This window comes from Copadichromis virginalis, linkage group LG10 (assembly GCF_057382275.1).
Source record: "Copadichromis virginalis isolate Kocher_CV1m ecotype Utaka linkage group LG10, C_Virginalis_male_GT1.1, whole genome shotgun sequence".
In the NCBI taxonomy this organism is placed as follows: domain Eukaryota; kingdom Metazoa; phylum Chordata; class Actinopteri; order Cichliformes; family Cichlidae; genus Copadichromis; species Copadichromis virginalis.
In genome coordinates this window covers 3080063-3097821 of record NC_140627.1, presented here as the reverse complement: position 1 = coordinate 3097821, position 17759 = coordinate 3080063, and the positions used below count along the sequence as shown (strand labels likewise).

Here is a 17759-nt window from a genome sequence, read left to right as displayed (position 1 = left end):
AAGCGTGCTGATCCACACAGGTGTTCACAGACACAAACTACACCTTTCTTGGCTGCTACCTCAAAGCACATTGTGCGCTGTCGATCTTGCGTGCTGCACAATAACATGTAATATTAGTTAGTTGATATTAGTATCTACTGTTATCTACTGTTAGCTAGTATATTGTGATGGTGTTGTATTTATTATGTTGCTCTTTCTTGTTTGTTTTCTCTTCTGTTTTTTTCTCATCTCCATACAGGTGATCCAGGTGTTTTGTTTGCTTTTCTTTCTTCTTCCCCCCTTTCTCACCGTCTCTTCTCTCCTCTGGTTTTCTTTCTCTCCCTCTCTTTCTTTCATTCTTTCTCCCTGTCCTATCCCCCAGTCATGTCTGTCCCGTTTGTAGCAACTGAAAATTATAATAAAGGTCAACCAAACGACCAATATGGCAAGGCCATGATGATCCACTTGGTAAAGTAAATCCGCTTGGCATCTTTCTTGGCCTTCAGACAACAATTCTGATGGCTAAAGATCCAAACGGGACAGGTAAAAATAAATAAATAAATAAATAGTGTGGATGGACCACGTAAAACCAGAGTTATGATAAAAATAAATATACTCAATCCTTTTTCCTCAATACTATCGTCACTTTTAGTGTGGGAAGAAACGATAAGAACGGCATTTTCTAAGAGCAGCGAGGGAAAACGCAAGAAAAGAAAAACACAAAACCCCTTTCCTATGCAGGAAAACATTGTACCATGTCGACTAATATACTGATACACCTGCTGTCAGACTCATGATGTGCTCCTCTGTCTTGTGGTGGACAGAAACTATTTTTTGTAGTGGCACAAATGATTTGTGTGCCATCTTATTGTGACACCTTATTGTATAAATTTACAATTTATATTTGAATTCCTACATGTTTGTTGTTTTTACACTAATAAATATTGTTTTTTCCTACTCTGATTTTAGTTTGTGTGTGTGTGTGTGTGTGTGTGTGTGTGTGTGTGTGTGTGTGTGTGTGTGTGTGTGTGTGTGTGATTTTAGATCAATTGTGCTCATACAGCATGTCAAAACACAAATTAAATTCAGACATGTAAAATAAAATGAAAGTAGGTTGTCTTTAAAGTTAAAATCAAAAATAGTAAAAAGACAGCCAGTTATACCCTGAAGTCCAGAAGTTGTAAAATATTAAGTAAAGATGGATAGAGGTTCACAAATCTGCAAAAAAAAAAAAAAAATAAAAAAAAAATCAAAATAAAATCTAGAAATTGTGAAACAATTTCAGAACAATTTTCCTGTAGTGGTTTGTTGTTAATAAACCCTCAGACAGGATGGGATACAAGGCGTATTCTCAGTGGCAGGGGAACAATATTAGAACAGCTCCACCAAGACAGGAGATGGAGAAATAGGGGAAGAGCATACTGAAGAAGGACAAAACCCATAACAGCAATCCACAGTGGCTAGTGGATCTAAGAGCAGATCACAGCAACCTCCCTGAACCGGATCCAGTAAGCATCACAGTGGCAGGCATCTAAGAAAGGGTCTCCAGTATGATGAGCTGGATAGCATCACATGATGATTGACATCAAGACATGATTCACGCCTACTGGCTGAAGAGCCGGACCGCACTCCATGAAACATACAGGGAGTGCAGAATTATTAGGCAAATGAGTATTTTGTCCACATTATTCTCTTCATGCATGTTGTCTTACTCCAAGCTGTATAGGCTCGAAAGCCTACTACCAATTAAGCATATTAGGTGATGTGCATCTCTGTAATGAGAAGGGGTGTGGTCTAATGACATCAACACCCTATATCAGGTGCGCATAATTATTAGGCAACGTCCTTTCCTTTGGCAAAATGGGTCAAAAGAAGGACTTGACAGGCTCAGAAAAGTCAAAAATAGTGAGATATCTTGCAGAGGGATGCAGCAGTCTCAAAATTGCAAAGCTTCTGAAGCGTGATCATCGAACAATCAAGCGTTTCATTCAAAATGGTCAACAGGGTCGCAAGAAGCGTGTGGAAAAACCAAGGCGCAAAATAACTGCCCATGAACTGAGAAAAGTCAAGCGTGCAGCTGCCAAGATGCCACTTGCCACCAGTTTGGCCATATTTCAGAGCTGCAACATCACTGGAGTGCCCAAAAGCACAAGGTGTGCAATACTCAGAGACATGGCCAAGGTAAGAAAGGCTGAAAGACGACCACCACTGAACAAGACACACAAGCTGAAACGTCAAGACTGGGCCAAGAAATATCTCAAGACTGGTTTTTCTAAGGTGTTATGGACTGATGAAATGAGAGTGAGTCTTGATGGGCCAGATGGATGGGCCCGTGGCTGGATTGGTAAAGGGCAGAGAGCTCCAGTCCGACTCAGACGCCAGCAAGGTGGAGGTGGAGTACTGGTTTGGGTTGGTATCATCAAAGATGAGCTTGTGGGGCCTTTTCGGGTTGAGGATGGAGTCAAGCTCAACTCCCAGTCCTACTGCCAGTTTCTGGAAGACACCAGGTCGCTGATTTGTTTTTGTTTTGTTTTTGAATGTCAGAAATGTATATTTGTGAATGTGGAGATGTTATATTGGTTTCACTGGTAAAAATAAATAATTGAAATGGGTATATATTTGTTTTTTGTTAAGTTGCCTAATAATTATGCACAGTAATAGTCACCTGCACACACAGATATCCCCCTAAAATAGCTAAAACTAAAAACAAACTAAAAACTACTTCCAAAAACATTCAGCTTTGATATTGAGTTTTTTGGGTTCATTGAAAACATGGTTGTTGTTCAATAATAAAATTATTCCTCACAAATACAACTTGCCTAATAATTCTGCACTCCCTGTAAATTAGCCAGCTGCTAGTACACTGGTACTGGCATACCAGTAGCTGATGGTTTCTACCACAAATCCAGCTCCCTGAGACTGTATGCTAAGCAAAAGGAAGGAGGACGAGGACTAGTGGGTGTCAGAACCACTGAGACAAACATCTATGAGTACATCAGCAAGATGGCCACAACTGACCGCATGCTTATTTATTTATCTCAGGCGGCAGAAACCGGAGAAAGAAATGGAGCAAGGAGAGGAACCATCGTGGAAGGACAGGCTGCTGTACGGTATGTACAGCAGCCTGTCAGTTAGAAGAAGTGGCTGACATCCAGAAATACTACCAGATCCTGTGGGACTTCCAGATACAGACAGACAAACTGGTGATGACTAAGCAACCGCACATAGTAGTGATGGACAAGCAGAGGAAAGCAGTTGTAGTGATACATGTAGCTTCATCGATTGATAGCAACATCAGGAAAAAGGAACATGAGAAGCTTGAGAAATACCAAGGCCTGAGAAAAGAGCTCGAGAAGATTTGGAGGGTGAAGTTAACAGTGGCAGTAATCGGAGCACTCGGTCCAGTGACTCCCAAGCTGGGTGAGTGGCTCCAGCAGATCCCAGGAACAACATCCAAGATCTTTGTCCATAAGAGCGCAGTCCAGACGTTCACCAACTTAAAACGTTTGGTACATAATGAAATCAAAGATACAGGACCAAGCTAAAATCCTATATCAGACAAGACTAGCACAACATCTCCCAAAAGTCAAGCTAGTCTTCTGGGAGTTCCCCACTCCCAGAAGTTTGATCCCAGAAGTTTGTTGTTCAAAGAAGAGGGGACAATACACAGTGGTAAACATGGCCCCCGTCCCAGCTTTTTTTGAGATGTGCTGCTGGCATGAAAATTTACAATTACATAATTTTTTTAAATCTACAAAAAGTTCTGTTCACGGTAAATATTTCTATTCCTGTTTCCACAAGTTACTTCCTTTACCTTAGTTATCTCTGTGCCTTCCTCTTTTTTTCTCATTGTTGTGTTACTGTGTGTTACCTTGGCACACATTTGTTAAGGACCACACCTTCATTTAATTTTTTTACCTCCATATGGGACAGCAGTTACACTACTAATCCTTTCCTATCCTCTGTTAACAACTACGTTTGAAAGTTAATTATTAGCATATTTCCTTATTTTTCCTGTTGCGAGTAATTCACCTTTGTTCCTCATGTTCATTCACACTTTTGAAAGTTAAAAAAAACAACATATAATCAGTGAAACATAATTTGATGGCTTTATTTTTTCATACATTCTCACTGCATACTACCCTAAACCTTCACCTCTGAACCTTGTGGTTAAAAGAATACTGCAAATAATATTGCAGCTTGTTCCACATTTGGTCATGTTACAGCCTTATTCCAAAATGGATTCAATTCATTTTTAACCTCAAAATTAACCACAACACCCCATTATGAAAAAGTGGAAAAGGTTAGTTTGAAATTTTTGCAAATGCATAAAAACAACAAAATATACCATATATAAATATTCACAGTAGTTGCTCAATACTTAACTATTATAGCATTAAGTCTTTTTGAGTATGAAGCTACACGCTTGGCCACACCTATTTTTGGGCAGGTTCTCACATTGTTCTTTGCAGAACCTCTCAGGCTCAGGTTGGATGGGGAGTGTCAGTGCACAGAGTCTGGGCTCTCGCTGGGGCAGTCAAGGACCTGAAGCCACTCCTTTGTTATCTTGGCTGTGTGCTTAGGGTTGTTGTCCTGTTGGAAGATGAACCTTTAAGGTTTTCCTTGGGTTCTTGGCCACCTCACTAATGCCCTTCTACCTTAGGTACTCAGATTGGCCAGTATCCAGCTCTAGGAAGAGTCCTGTTGAATCCAAATTTCTCCCGTTTATGGATGATGGAGGACACTGTGCTCACTGGGACCTTCAATGCTGCAGAAATCTTTTGTACCTCTTTCCAGATCTGTGCCTCGAAACAATCCTGTTTCTGAAGTCTGCAGACAATTCCTTGGACTTCATGTCTTTGTTTTTGCTCTGACATGTGTTGTTGGACTTTAAATAGACTGGTGTGTATCTCATGAAATCATGTGCAGACAACTGAATATACCACAGGTGGAGTCCAATCAAATTGTAGAAACATCTGACATGTAAATTACGTTCGATATGGTTTCTTGGCATTTTGTTTTTCCAAGATCAACTTTGACCTTGGGCACCAACAGTGAAGGTCAAAGTCAAATGCTTAGCCATCCTAAGTACGCATGTCCCCCAAGGCCTCATGTATCATTGTCAAGTTTGAAGACGACTCATTAAAAAAAAAAGTTTTTACCCGATTCTCGAATTTGGGTTAGGACCGACCTTTACCCAATTCTCACCAAAATTATATCAGCTCAAACTGTTACTGGTGTCTACCGTCACTCAAAATATGGCTGTAAATAAAATAAGGTTGTAATGTGACAACATGTGGAACAAGTAAAGAACTGAAATGTACCACAGGTAGCCCTGGTTCAGAGTCATAGTTAAACGTTTACCAAGACTTCTTATTTTTAATATCATCCCATTTTTAGTATTATTTTTTTCTTCCAATTATCCACAAATTATTCTCCAAACTCAAGCAGCTGCTATCTGGTTCACTCATTAAAATAAATAAATAAATCAGTAAGTATGAAAGCATTCCCACATCCCACCATTTAGAAATACTTACAAACGTGTCTTTGCTCTAACTCACTCTATTTAAATTAAACCTTGGGTTATCATTAAATGTAATGGCTGTGTGTACTTATTGTTCTTCGAGGGATCAGGTGGGATTCAAACTGGTAACACTTGGATTGGGGGCTTTTTGCAGACCACGTCCATCCCTTTATGTATTCATTCAAGCAAAGGCGTCTGTTTTTACTCCGCATTTGTTCCTGCCCGTTTTTTGGACTTTTACCTGTCAGACACTGAAGGTGCAAAGGTCAACAACACTTTGTAGATAAAGAAAATGAAGCTTTTATTAGATCTTTACCTCTTTGAAAACCAGCACAACTCCAGTAAGACATGGCAAAGCAACACGTGTTGTAACCTTTCAGTTGACAAAGATCAGGTGGTCGAGAGATTTTATTAACAGTTTATAGTCCAGATGATATGTACTTTGTTTATCCCAAAAATTAAGAAATCTGCTCCACAAAACTACAATGGCAGTGACATTATCATCTGTATTTATCTGTTCTAAAAACAAATAAATAAACATGCCAGATCAGAAAAGCTGACATAACCAGAGAATAATAATAATAATAATAATAATAATAATAATAATGGATACTTTATTGATCCCCATGGGGAAATTACTTGTTTTTCTCTGCATTTGACCCATTCACTCAGTGAAGCAGTGGGCAGCCCACTAAGCAGGCGCCCGGGGAGCAGTGTGTAGGGACGGTACCTTGCTCAGGGGTACCTCAGGGTAGCCGTTAAGTGGATTCGAACCGCCGACCTTCCGATCATGGGGCGACCACTTTACCTACTGAGCTATCCCTGCCCCCTAACAAACTATCCCTAACAAACTAAAGAACAAACTATCATTTAGCAAACAACTGTGTAGAAAAATACGGTCTCCAAATGCTTCATGTCAGTGAACACGTTAATGAAAAGAAGTTTTACAAATACTTGAGGTATAAGTGAACAATGTTACCTTTAATGTACAGACCCTTCAGTCAACATTCACTGTGTTAAACAGAAACGACCTGCACTGTAGGCAGGATGTGAAAATGGGCTCTACATACGGTTCAACTCAAGAAAACCGACTCACAGCTTTTGATACTTTGGTGTCGGTATGTTTTCTGAAACATACATCTTTAGACCATTTGTAAGCACATCGATATGAGAAACTTTTTCTATTGATTGGCTGATTAAGTTGAAGTGTTAAAACAGAAGCTTTTGATGAGCATGGATCTACAGGACCTTTGTGCACTTTAATATTAATCCATGCATGTGGGATTACCTGGGACTAAATAAGTGATTCCATGATCGGCATCAGCCCTGAGGATGCCGTCAAAGATTTCATGATTAGTCTTGTTTTGGCTGGTCAAGCTGGATCTGTATTAATGTGCGGTATTTTGCATATAGAGTCACCAGCAGTACCAACAGGGACTTTAGTCCACTTTATCTGTGATCCGTCCCATTTTGGTGCGCATGTTACGTACAAGGAAGAATCCGATGGTGGTGACGCCCATTATCACCTCAGCTACCCAGAACGCCACGTCCCAGCTGTGCTGCTTGGCAATAGTGCTGAAGGGCAGCCCTGCCATGAAAGCTCCCACTGCAACAAAAAGAAAGCTTGTGTGTTCATATCAAAGGGTCAAAACCTGAAACATGACAATGATTTTACTGCAGCTCACCGTTAGCCATTAGAGCTACAACAGCATGAGATGTTCCACAGAAGTTTGAAGGAGCACTTTCACTGGCTATCACCCCGAACAGGGCGATTGGTCCATAAGAAGAAAATCCAAACATGGCACCAAGCAAGAGGATCCAAATCTGTGAATGAGAGAAAACATACATAAAATAAAAGCCTTCTGGTGGAAAAATAATTTTCTAGGGTGTCCACAGGTACCGATACTGAAACTGGGACATTTTTAAACCTTTAGGTGAATCTTAAAGTTCATTTGAAGCTCAAAAGAGAATGAACTCTTTTAAAGTGAACGGGTAAAAAGGTAAAAAGACATATTTTGGTTGAGTTTGTCCAAATGCTGATTTTCCCAAATGAAATCCCAAATGTTGCAAGCTTGAAAATTTATTTTATGCAACACAGTTTGCTTCAGAAGCAGTTTCTTTTAAAGGTACAGGTGTTAAACACCAACAACATTTGCCATTAAACATCTATTGTCCCAGTTCCACAGACTAATAAATGCCTTTTTCTTCATCAGCTTCAGGGTTTCCATCACTGCAAGCTGAACGGGTAACTGGGCCCTAACTGGCCCCCTGCTGGGCCGGAGTGTAACCCACATCTCTTCCCAGAAATAGTCAGTGGATGGCACTGTAACACTGGGTAGTGTGTCTGAGTCTGCTGTAGAGAACAACATAGAGCCGCTATGCTCGCTGTTCAGAACAACTCACCAGCTAGCCTTTTGATAAGTAGCTACATTGTTTTTATTCACATGGAATGATTCTTTCCGGAGCATACCTCTTTCTCTGACACACCAATGAGGACGGATACAGGATGAATGACTTGGACCCAAAGTGGAGGCTCCTGAACAAAGACATTTACTCTTAGAGTTTTTTGAGGACTGAAAGGTATACATTTCACGTGGATTACAAAATGATGAATTACCTTTGGGATTTCAGGTGTGATGGTCACTCTGAAGAGGTACATTGACACATACATGCCAGCCATCATGACAATAAGCAGGCCATGGCGAGGGTTGCCATGGGTGCCCAAGCCTTTCTAGAAAAAGGCAAAGAAAGGAGCAAAACACTAAAATCAACACCCTTCATACTGAAACATGTGATGTATCAAAACCAGGTTTAAGTCTAAAACCTAAATAAATAATAATAATTAAAAAAAAAAAAAGTCAGACTTCAACCTTGGAAAATTCGAGCAGTATGTTAATTTGAAATCAACCCTAACCCTGCTTATTCTCTCACTCATAAAATCAAACTGTGGTGAAAATGTAGCCACAAATGCACAGGAGGACTCAACATCACTGAACAGGCCAGTCGCAATAGTTGCGAGCTGCATTGACACGCAGTGCAGTTACATTTCTATGGAGGTGCACGTCAGGTTACGGTGTTGGGCTTTGCACTTATTGTGTAAATATCCTGCTACATCCCCGGTAACCTGATGTGCACCTTCCAGAAATGTCACCAGCTGTGTCTGTGTCGACACAGTGCTTTCAGTGCTCAAGTAAAGAACCAGTCCATTTAACTATTGGATTGGCCTGTGCATCCTGAACTCTACAAAGATTCATAGCAGTAGGTTAAAGAGGGCCTTAGATGAAATGTAACCATAGGTAAGTTACATTCTAAGGTTTCAGAGGGGTTTGCTGTTACAATGTAGCTACAGTCCGACTGTGTGGCTGTGCTGAGTGGGAACTCCCACTCACAGCCGAGAGGCTTGCTGGAGAAGGATTTTGGGGGAAATAGTGTGCAGTGTATTTATAGTTTAGGCATCAGAAACTGCGAAATAAACTACATTTTTTCTGTATTTGCTATATTTGCTAACTGTTAATTCATACTTGGCTAACAATTTAATTGCTAGCCATATGTTTAGCAAAATATTTACTACTTTTATTCAGTTTGGCAATAATAAGATTTCAAGTGTCTATCCATTTCTGTTAGCTTTCGAAGAATTTGTTTTTTAATGAATTTCAAATACCAGTGATACCTTAAGCAGAGAATTCCAACTATTTCTTTGTTAATATTACATAACTTATGGTTATTTCCGTTACTTTTAGTAGAGCTTTTTGCTTAAACTTTTTAAAGGCTCATTCAAGCCATTATTTGAAATAGTTGAGCTAACTAATCCACTTAACCAATCGCTACTCGTATGCTTGTTCAAGAATCCCTTTAACTGACCCAAGTTGTTTTAATTCAACTCCTATCGGTTACTCACCCGAGCCACAGCTCTGTCTGAAATGAAGCCTGACGTAAGGCTGCCCACAAAGCCTCCAACCTCCAAGGCACTCATGTAGGTACTGCCTGTTAGCAACAGAGCTTCCGTCATCACCCACAACCAGTCAGATGACGTAAAAACTATGTGGGAAGCAACAATGAACACACGCACCCATGAGAGCAGTCTGGCCTTTCTCCTGCATGAGGAACAGCTGTCCCCAGTCGGTGGCAGCCGTCTTCACTCCAAACACCACCAAGTAACCCAGAGACAGCACCCACAGGAAAGGAGACAGGAGGAATTCACTCAGGGTGCTTTCACTGCTTCCTGGTGAGCACGGACACAAAAAGAGCTCATGAATACTTAACAGTCCAAATAATGTAAAGAATGAAGTTTTTTCAATTATTCTACAAAGCATGCCTGTCACATGGTATGGTCATAAAGGGATGGACATATTCAGCAACTGTGGCATTTAAACAATGATCAATTGGTGCTAACATACAAAGTGTGTCAAGAAAGGGACCTCCAGACTGCTCATCCAAAGCAGGATGAAGCCATGCTTTCATGATGTTTACACCAAATTCTGACCTTACATCTGAATGTCACAACAGAAACGGAGAGTTTTTCAGTTTCTGATGACAAGTCACATGTTCGACATAACTTGGTTGTAACGAGTGGTTGAGTTACTGAAGCGTTCCTATTGGATCAGTCTGAGCATTCGCCTTTGAATTCCCACATCTATCCAGAGAACTGCCGCTCACTGGATATTTTCTCTTCTTCACACCATTCTGTGAGGATTGTGCAGAAAGATCCCAGCAGTTCAGCGATTTCTGAAAATACTCAGACCAACTCGTCTCGGACCAACAACTGTGCCATGTTTAAAGTCAATTAAACCACTTCTTTCCCATTCTGATGCTCAATTTCAACCTTTAGCAGGTGCCCCTCACTACCCGACTCACTGGACCCTCTACAGTTCGCATACCGCCACAACAGGTCCACTGATGATGCCATAGCCCTGACACTACATACTGCCCTGTCACACCTGGAGAAGAGAGACACGTATGTGAGGATGCTGTTTGTAGATTACAGCTCAGCATTCAATACCATCGTTCCCTCGAAGCTGGATAGGAAACTGCAGGATCTAGGACTGAGCAGCTCCCTCTGCAGCTGGATCCTTAGCTTCCTGTCTGACAGACGCCAAGTGGTCAGACTGGGCAGCATCACCTCATCCCCCGTCACACTGAACACTGGTGCTCCACAGGGGTGTGCACTGAGCCCTCTCCTGTACTCACTCTACACCTACGACTGCACAGCCACTAACAACTCCAACATCATTGTGAAGTTTGCGGACGACACTACAGTGGTGGGTCTTATCACCAACAGTGATGAGACGGCTTACAGGGAGGAGGTCAGCGCCCTGACCCACTGGTGTCAAGACAACCATCTCACCCTCAACGTCGCAAAGACAAAGGAGTTGATAGTGGACTTCCGGAGGTGCAGAGAAGTACACACCCCCATCACCATCAGCGGCGCTGCTGTGGAGAGAGTGAGCAGCTTCCGGTTCCTTGGTGTACATCTGGCTGAGGATCTTACGTGGTCAGTACACACAAACAAAACAGTGAAGAAGGCGCAGCAGCGCCTCTTCTTTCTCAGGAGACTGAAAAGATTCGGCATGAGCCCCCACATCCTCAGGACCTTCTATCACTGTGCCATTGAGAGCATCCTCACTGGATGCATCACCACCTGGTATGGCAACAGCACCGCCTACAACTGCAAAGCTCTCCAGCGAGTAGTGCGGTGCTCTGAACGGATAATTGGAGGTGAGCTTCCCTCCCTCCAAGACATCTACAGGAAGCGGTGCCTGAGGAAAGCGGGGAGGATCATCAAGGACTCCAGTCACCCCAGCCATAAACTGTTCAGACTGCTTCCATCAGGAAGGAGGTTCTGCAGCATCCGGTCCCGTACCAGCAGACTGAGAGACAGCTTTTTCCATCAGGCCATCAGACTGCTGAACACGTCATAGACACCTCAGCTTCACTACTGGAACTTCAACATTATGCACTCCACACTTTATATAAATGCCACTGTTTTGCACATGTCTCACTCTGTATATTTTATTTTATTTATTTTATATATTCTATTCATTGTTTACTCTATTTAATTTGTAAAATATGTGTACACACACACACACACACGTAGAAAAATATTTAGTATACACATCCAGAAATGCATATACTATTATATATTGTACATATATTTATTAGTTTCAGATGTAGCCATTCTTGTATTTTGCTTGTTTACATTATTGTATTTTGCACAACTCTGTTGCTTGTGAAGCTCGCACACAAGAATTTCACTCACATGTGCTGTACCAATGTACCTGCACATGTGATGTGACAATAAAAGTGATTTGATTTGATTTGACTACTGTGATGGCCTCAACCACATGTTGGTAACAATCAGTCCAGACACTCACCTCATTAGTTTGTTTTGTGTTTAAACATTTATTTCAGGAATGTCATTCATTCATTTATTTACTTAAACCTAACAGTGACGTTATGAAGCGTGCACATATTAGCACTGTGTGATTCTGTTATATTAATTATGTTTCTCTTTCTTTTGAGTTTTCTCTTTGGGCAAAAGGCGTGGCCAAGGGCCGAGGACTATGAAAGCCAACCACACCCCCTACAAACAAGGTGGGTGTTTTAGGTTTGGTTAAGTTAATTTGTGCTTAGATAGTCTTCATGTTTAATTCGGTTTCCTCTATTGTGTCTAAATGATTTGGCCAAACCACTATAAAAAGTTACCCGCCTGTGTCTTTGCGTTTAAGTCAGTCTGTGAGTTAATTCTGTATATTTTGTTTGCTTAGTTACTTTTATGTTACTTTTTGAGCAGAGTTGTATTTAGTTGACCTCTTTTATGGGCCCATTAATTATATTTTGAACTTTGGTGTGGAATAAAAACACACCATGAAGACATTTTTCCTGTGTCCTCTATGCCTTTACTGCTTGATCCCTCAAAAATACATACCTAAATGCAGTGAGCTGCTGTCATGTGACCGGCTGATTAGATATTTATTTTAACTAGCAATTGAACAGGTGTACCTAACAAAGTGGCTGGTGAGTATAAGCGTACCAGCAAGTGAGAGTAACATCTACAGTATGAAGTTTACAGACAGTGAGAAAGAGAAAAATATTTTTACAGTAATAGCTACTGCAGCAAAAAGAGCTAATGGGCACAGTTGTGAGTGAAATGTTAGCATTCAGCTGTACACTGTGTTCATCGCCTGCAGAGGATCAAAGTTCTGCTGGTGTAAACTTCTGATGCCTCACTTGGATATAAGTTGACCCAAACCTGAAAGCTAGTGAGCAGCTATGAGCCAAGCTCAGAACACTAAGCATCCGCCAGAGGTCTCTGTACTACAGAGCTGCAGATCTGGCAAAAAAATCTGCCATTATGACACTTATGTGCACATGAAAAAAATATGCTTTCCATATGGGTTGCAAATGTGTACGATATCCACAAGTAATGATTTGTCCACGTCTGTTTCACACTGGGACTTGAACCCAGCTTACCTTTGTGAATCTTTGCAATGCCGGCAGCATTAAACGTGCCTCGAAACCCCACGTGGGCACGCGACGTGATCAGTTTGTCCACATGTATTTAAGGTTTGGTGAGCAAGCGAGAGCGAGGTTTCATGTAGTTCTACACATTTGTACACACAGAAAGGTTTTTGAAAGTGTAAATTATCAGATTCAGAGCTGAACTTAATAAATGATCAGTATTTATTCTGGTTTGGATGTATGCGTTTTGTATAATAGTTTCACGTGTGGTCAGGCTGCTTTGTATTTGTGTGTGGATTGAAGCATGTACTATGAGTCCTATAAGTTACACACAAATCATTACACACAAGCTTAGTTTATGCTTGTAGATCATACTGTATGCATTTGTAACTCTATTGAGACGTGTTTTCCCATATTTTGGGAGTCCTGTCCATCTTTGGCTCCACATACCAATGCAAGCAGGTTTTTGCTCTAATTGTCCAATACAGTTCACCTTCATGAGCATCAAAGAAATTCACTGTAGGAATTCTGACAGGGATTCATCCATCATCCACTGGTTCAGGATAATAATGTCACTACTTAAAAAAAGAGGAAAATTAGCTTACAAGTGAGTTGTTTGCATCCCTGAACACGTCCCCGTGTGACTGACATGATGATCGTTTAAAGCTACACAGGAAGTGACCTTTCCGTTCTTGGTTCTCTCACCTCCTTTCGCTCCCTTCTTGGCCGCTGCCTCCATGCTGGGCAGGCCCACATCCTTTGGCTCATTCTTTACAAACACTAGACAAACAAATGAGAAGGCAGCACAGAAAATGCCCGACATGGTCAGGATGGTCCTCCAGTCGTAGTAATGCAGCAGCACTGAGACCAAGATTGGACCCAGACTCCCAGCCAGGTTCATGCTGCAGGACAGCACAGACCACAATGTTCCAAACTGGGAAGGCTCATACCACTGACGGAGAACAGACACAAAGAATCAAATATTAAAGCCTATTTAAGCACAACTTGAAACCACATATTGCTCATATTAGCTACTTTCCATTTGCTGAGGCAACCCACAAGTTATGGAACTAAATTTGTCACTGAGTGCAGTTTATCTTAAAAGATTATATGTGAGCTGTGCAGAGAGATTATTGCAAATCTAATAATCAACAGAATTGTAGCACAATGACAGCACAGACAAAAAGCGTAATCTGTTTTTGACATCAGAGCCACACGCCCTCAAGACGTAATCGACCTAAACGCGACCATAAATAGTCCTCATACCGTACCCCTGAAAGATTGTCCTGTAACTTCAGAATCTACTGGGCAAATATTTAAAGTTGATTTAAATCTTTTTCTTCTCCATCGCGTGTGAATGTAAACTCAAGTATGGAACACACTTGGAGGGATGAAACGTGTTTGCTCTGACTGGGGATGGGAAACTCTTCTGAACAATGTTACTATTCTTCAAAAACATCTCCTGAGGATCTTCCATAAATACATTGACCTGTAATCTGATCCCCTGCCACATGCTGAACATATGCCAAAGCCTATTTATTGCCCAGCTGTTCCTAACCGCTACGTTTAAGAGAGCTTCTTACTTTAAGATACCTTCCAACGTATCTCAGAGTCTAATGGATTAGCATTTGCTCGAACATATGACTGTAGGACCGTAGTCCTACCAAAGGTGAGTCCTATATATGTCAAGGAATCCAATTACTGCAAATAAAATAGGAAATATACATGTTTAATGCACCGGAGTAAAGAATCCAAACACACAACATACAGGTAGTCCTCCCCTGTAAGTGATGTCTTTTCACTAGTTGCGAAAGCATTACAAGCATCATGGGCACCCTGCGTGCTGACAGCATTACACTTATACTGGTGCACGAGGTGGCAGACAGGATGATATTACCTTGCGGAGCACTTTCCCACATGGGGGCCAGCCACAGCCTTGTCCCAGGCCGTTGATGAACCACAGCAGAGAGAACATGGATACAGTAGAGGACCAGGAGAAGACCACATTGATGCCCCCTACCAGGAAAAGGCCAATGGAGAAAAGCCAGCGGGCGCTGATCTTATCTGACAGCACGCCGCTGATGAACTTACTGATGGCATAGGCCATAGTCTGGCTGCTGGTGATCAGACCTGCAGAGACACAGTGCAGATTGCTATTTCAGTATGATGCAAACTGTCTACTGAAGAAGATTTGGGTTGCTACAAAGTATACACATTAATAACTCAGTATCACAACATTTTACTTTTTTCTTTACCTGTGTGACTGAGCGATTAGCTTGCTCTGAATTAGGAGCTAGCTTTGTAAAGCTGACGTTTTGGTTGAGCCGACTTAATTTCAGTTTTCTTGTGTAACGTTATCTCGGGATGGTGATGAGATGAGGCCCCTTGTTCATAGCATTCCCTGACATTTGGTGCTCCTGTATTGAAATGCAAAATATCACTATGCTACGTTTTATCAATTTTTTCCCCAACCATAATCTATAGTCACAAATTGATGAGCTTTTGAGTGGATTTACAGAAGGAAAAACATCCTTCCCACTTTGAAATTACTCATGCAATATCCACAGCCCAGAGGCCTCGAGTGAGGAGCAGGATTTTGTCTTATCCAGGTAACTGTGTGTGGAGTCTCAGAAGTGTAACATGACCTGTTCTTATCAGGTGAACTAATTCATCATTTGTATAAACAAATAAACAAAAAGCATGTCCAATGTGCTTTTTCAACAGGAAACATGAACGTGTGTAAAGCTGTTTCTAAATTCTTCATGCCGTGGGTTGGACCAGCCCTTTGTGAACACCACAAAATAAGCACAAATTGATGGACATGTTTATAAATGTTATCTTTTTGGGACCATTTTTAAACCAAAACTCTCCCCAGTGGAAATTTTGAGGTCAAATCAGTGCAAGTGACATAATAAGCACTCTGGTGGGTGTAGCAGCAATCAAACAAACACTTCACATAGCAACGCTTGTGCAACTGCTTGATTAAAGGCTTAAATGCTTGCTAAAGAAGCTTTTCCTTACACTCAACAGCCTAAAAAATAAAAGCATCCTGTTATTGTTTCCATCTTACCCAGATCATCTTTGTCCAGTTCTATCTCCTCCATCACAGAGGGCATGACAAATGAGAAGGTCTTTCTGTTAAAGAAATAGAGCGAGTAGCCGATGAACATGCAAATGAAGATGACTAAACGATAGTAGCCGTAGCCTGTAGCCCCCATGATTACAGTCAATGCAAATAATTATAATAATAATATTTGTTCTTCAGTGGAGTCTTGTTTCTGGGCCCTCTGGAATCAGCTAGATGCTGACACTACTGGTAAAGGGTTGTTTGCAGCAGGAGGTCTAAAATAAGATGTAGCATGGGATAAAATATTCTCCATGAGGTGACGCTCTACAGCAGGCTCCGTGCTGGCTGGTAGCTTTGCCTATCTGTGAGGCTGCTGCTTGGGGACACCGGGACGGAGGACAGGAACTTTAAGGCAGCCTGAAAAATGAGAGCAAGAAAACACACATTATTTTAGACAGAAGCAGCTTCATCAGGTCATCCAATTTATTACATCAAGCTGGAATGGCACAGACTGACTATCTGCAGTTTCTTTTCTTCAGGTCAAAAAATTGCCACGGTGCTGACCAGGTCAGGTGCAGGAGCTACAGCCCAGCTTGCTCAGTTTCAGTGCTCTAGCATGCTGCCCTATAAATGTCAGAGTTGAAGGCTCCAGTTAGCAACCCTCAAACTATCAGATGTCAGAAAACCTGCAAGACTAGTCAGCTTGTAGCACACGGTACGATACGAAAAGCTTAATTGTCAAATACTTAGAATTCCACCATAAGCTCTGTGGTTTTACACTTTAATGGCATTCTGTACGTGTCCATTTAAACTCACTAAACCCTGGCTGCTGACGCCTAAAGCGTCTTAAACAACCGAACAAGTCGCTAATAGCAGTTGAATTACTCAAATGGCAGCGGTCTTGCTAACAAACATCGGCGAACTGATTTGTGGGACTTTCCGTGTCTGTCAACGCTCCCCGGGCTCCTTTAACCAAACCCCGACGTAAAGCGAGCTATAACCCCCGTCAGTGCCGCGGGGCACAGCAACCTAGCGGCTCGCTGAAGCGCTGAAAGGAGAAATGCCGGCAGAGCCCGTTACCTTTCATTCGTGTCCCTCGTCCGTGCTGAAACACGGTGCGCGTTCGTGAATCTGCAGTCCCGGGAGCGCGGCTGCGCGACATACATGGAGTGGGCACATCCACGACACACAAAGACAACACAGCGTGGCAGGTTATCAGTTACTATGCTGCACTGCCAGTCACTAAAACAGACAATATCAAGTATTCGCACTTAGGTAGAGGTCGGTTTTCATGCCGCCAAACTCCAGTGAAAAATATCTGAATTTAAGCTTGTGATGCCTCGCAAAACAACTAGCCCCATATTACTGTTGAGCTGGCATATCTTAGGAATCACTCGGGCCTGCAGAATAATACGGCACAGCCAGCCTTCTATTATTACACGAAGACATCAATATTTAGCTCGCATTGCTCACTACCGCCCTCCTCTGCAAACTGGTGTGAAGAGCAACTGAAAGAGGGGGTCTAGAGAAATTCCTCAGATCCCCACAGAATCTTTATTACATATAAAAGTCTCACATTCACTAGTTAAAGTACACATTCTGCATTAAAATATTTGTTTTTGACAGTAAAACTAACTTTATATGGAGAAAACAAAGAGTACTGACAGAAACATGACAAGGCCAAAATACCCAGTGCTGCTGGCATTTAGACATGTAAAGATGACCTGCTAA

The 17759-nt window shown here is 41.7% G+C and overlaps 1 protein-coding gene across 8 annotated transcripts; it reads right to left on the bottom strand.

Moving 5' to 3' along the window:
• Nucleotides 1-6463: 6463 nt before the first annotated feature.
• On the bottom strand, nucleotides 6464-17434 carry slc37a4b (solute carrier family 37 member 4b). 8 transcript variants are annotated; one of them, XM_085469476.1, is made up of 11 exons: nucleotides 17109-17434; nucleotides 16545-16652; nucleotides 16032-16445; nucleotides 14859-15091; nucleotides 13667-13913; nucleotides 9573-9725; nucleotides 9402-9487; nucleotides 8121-8234; nucleotides 7974-8039; nucleotides 7189-7327; nucleotides 6464-7109 (listed from the first exon to the last, which is right to left on the bottom strand). In XM_085469476.1, the coding sequence occupies exons 3-11, from the start codon at nucleotides 16177-16179 to the stop codon at nucleotides 6943-6945; spliced, it is 1353 nt and encodes a 450-aa protein (XP_085325602.1). In that variant the 5' UTR covers nucleotides 16180-16445; nucleotides 16545-16652; nucleotides 17109-17434; the 3' UTR covers nucleotides 6464-6942. The 8 variants fall into 8 exon arrangements, with proteins under 8 accessions (XP_085325602.1, XP_085325599.1, XP_085325605.1 ...); XM_085469473.1 differs by lacking the exon at nucleotides 16545-16652; XM_085469479.1 differs by lacking the exons at nucleotides 16545-16652; nucleotides 17109-17434 and adding an exon at nucleotides 16914-17095.
• Between the last annotated feature and the right edge of the window lie 325 nt (nucleotides 17435-17759).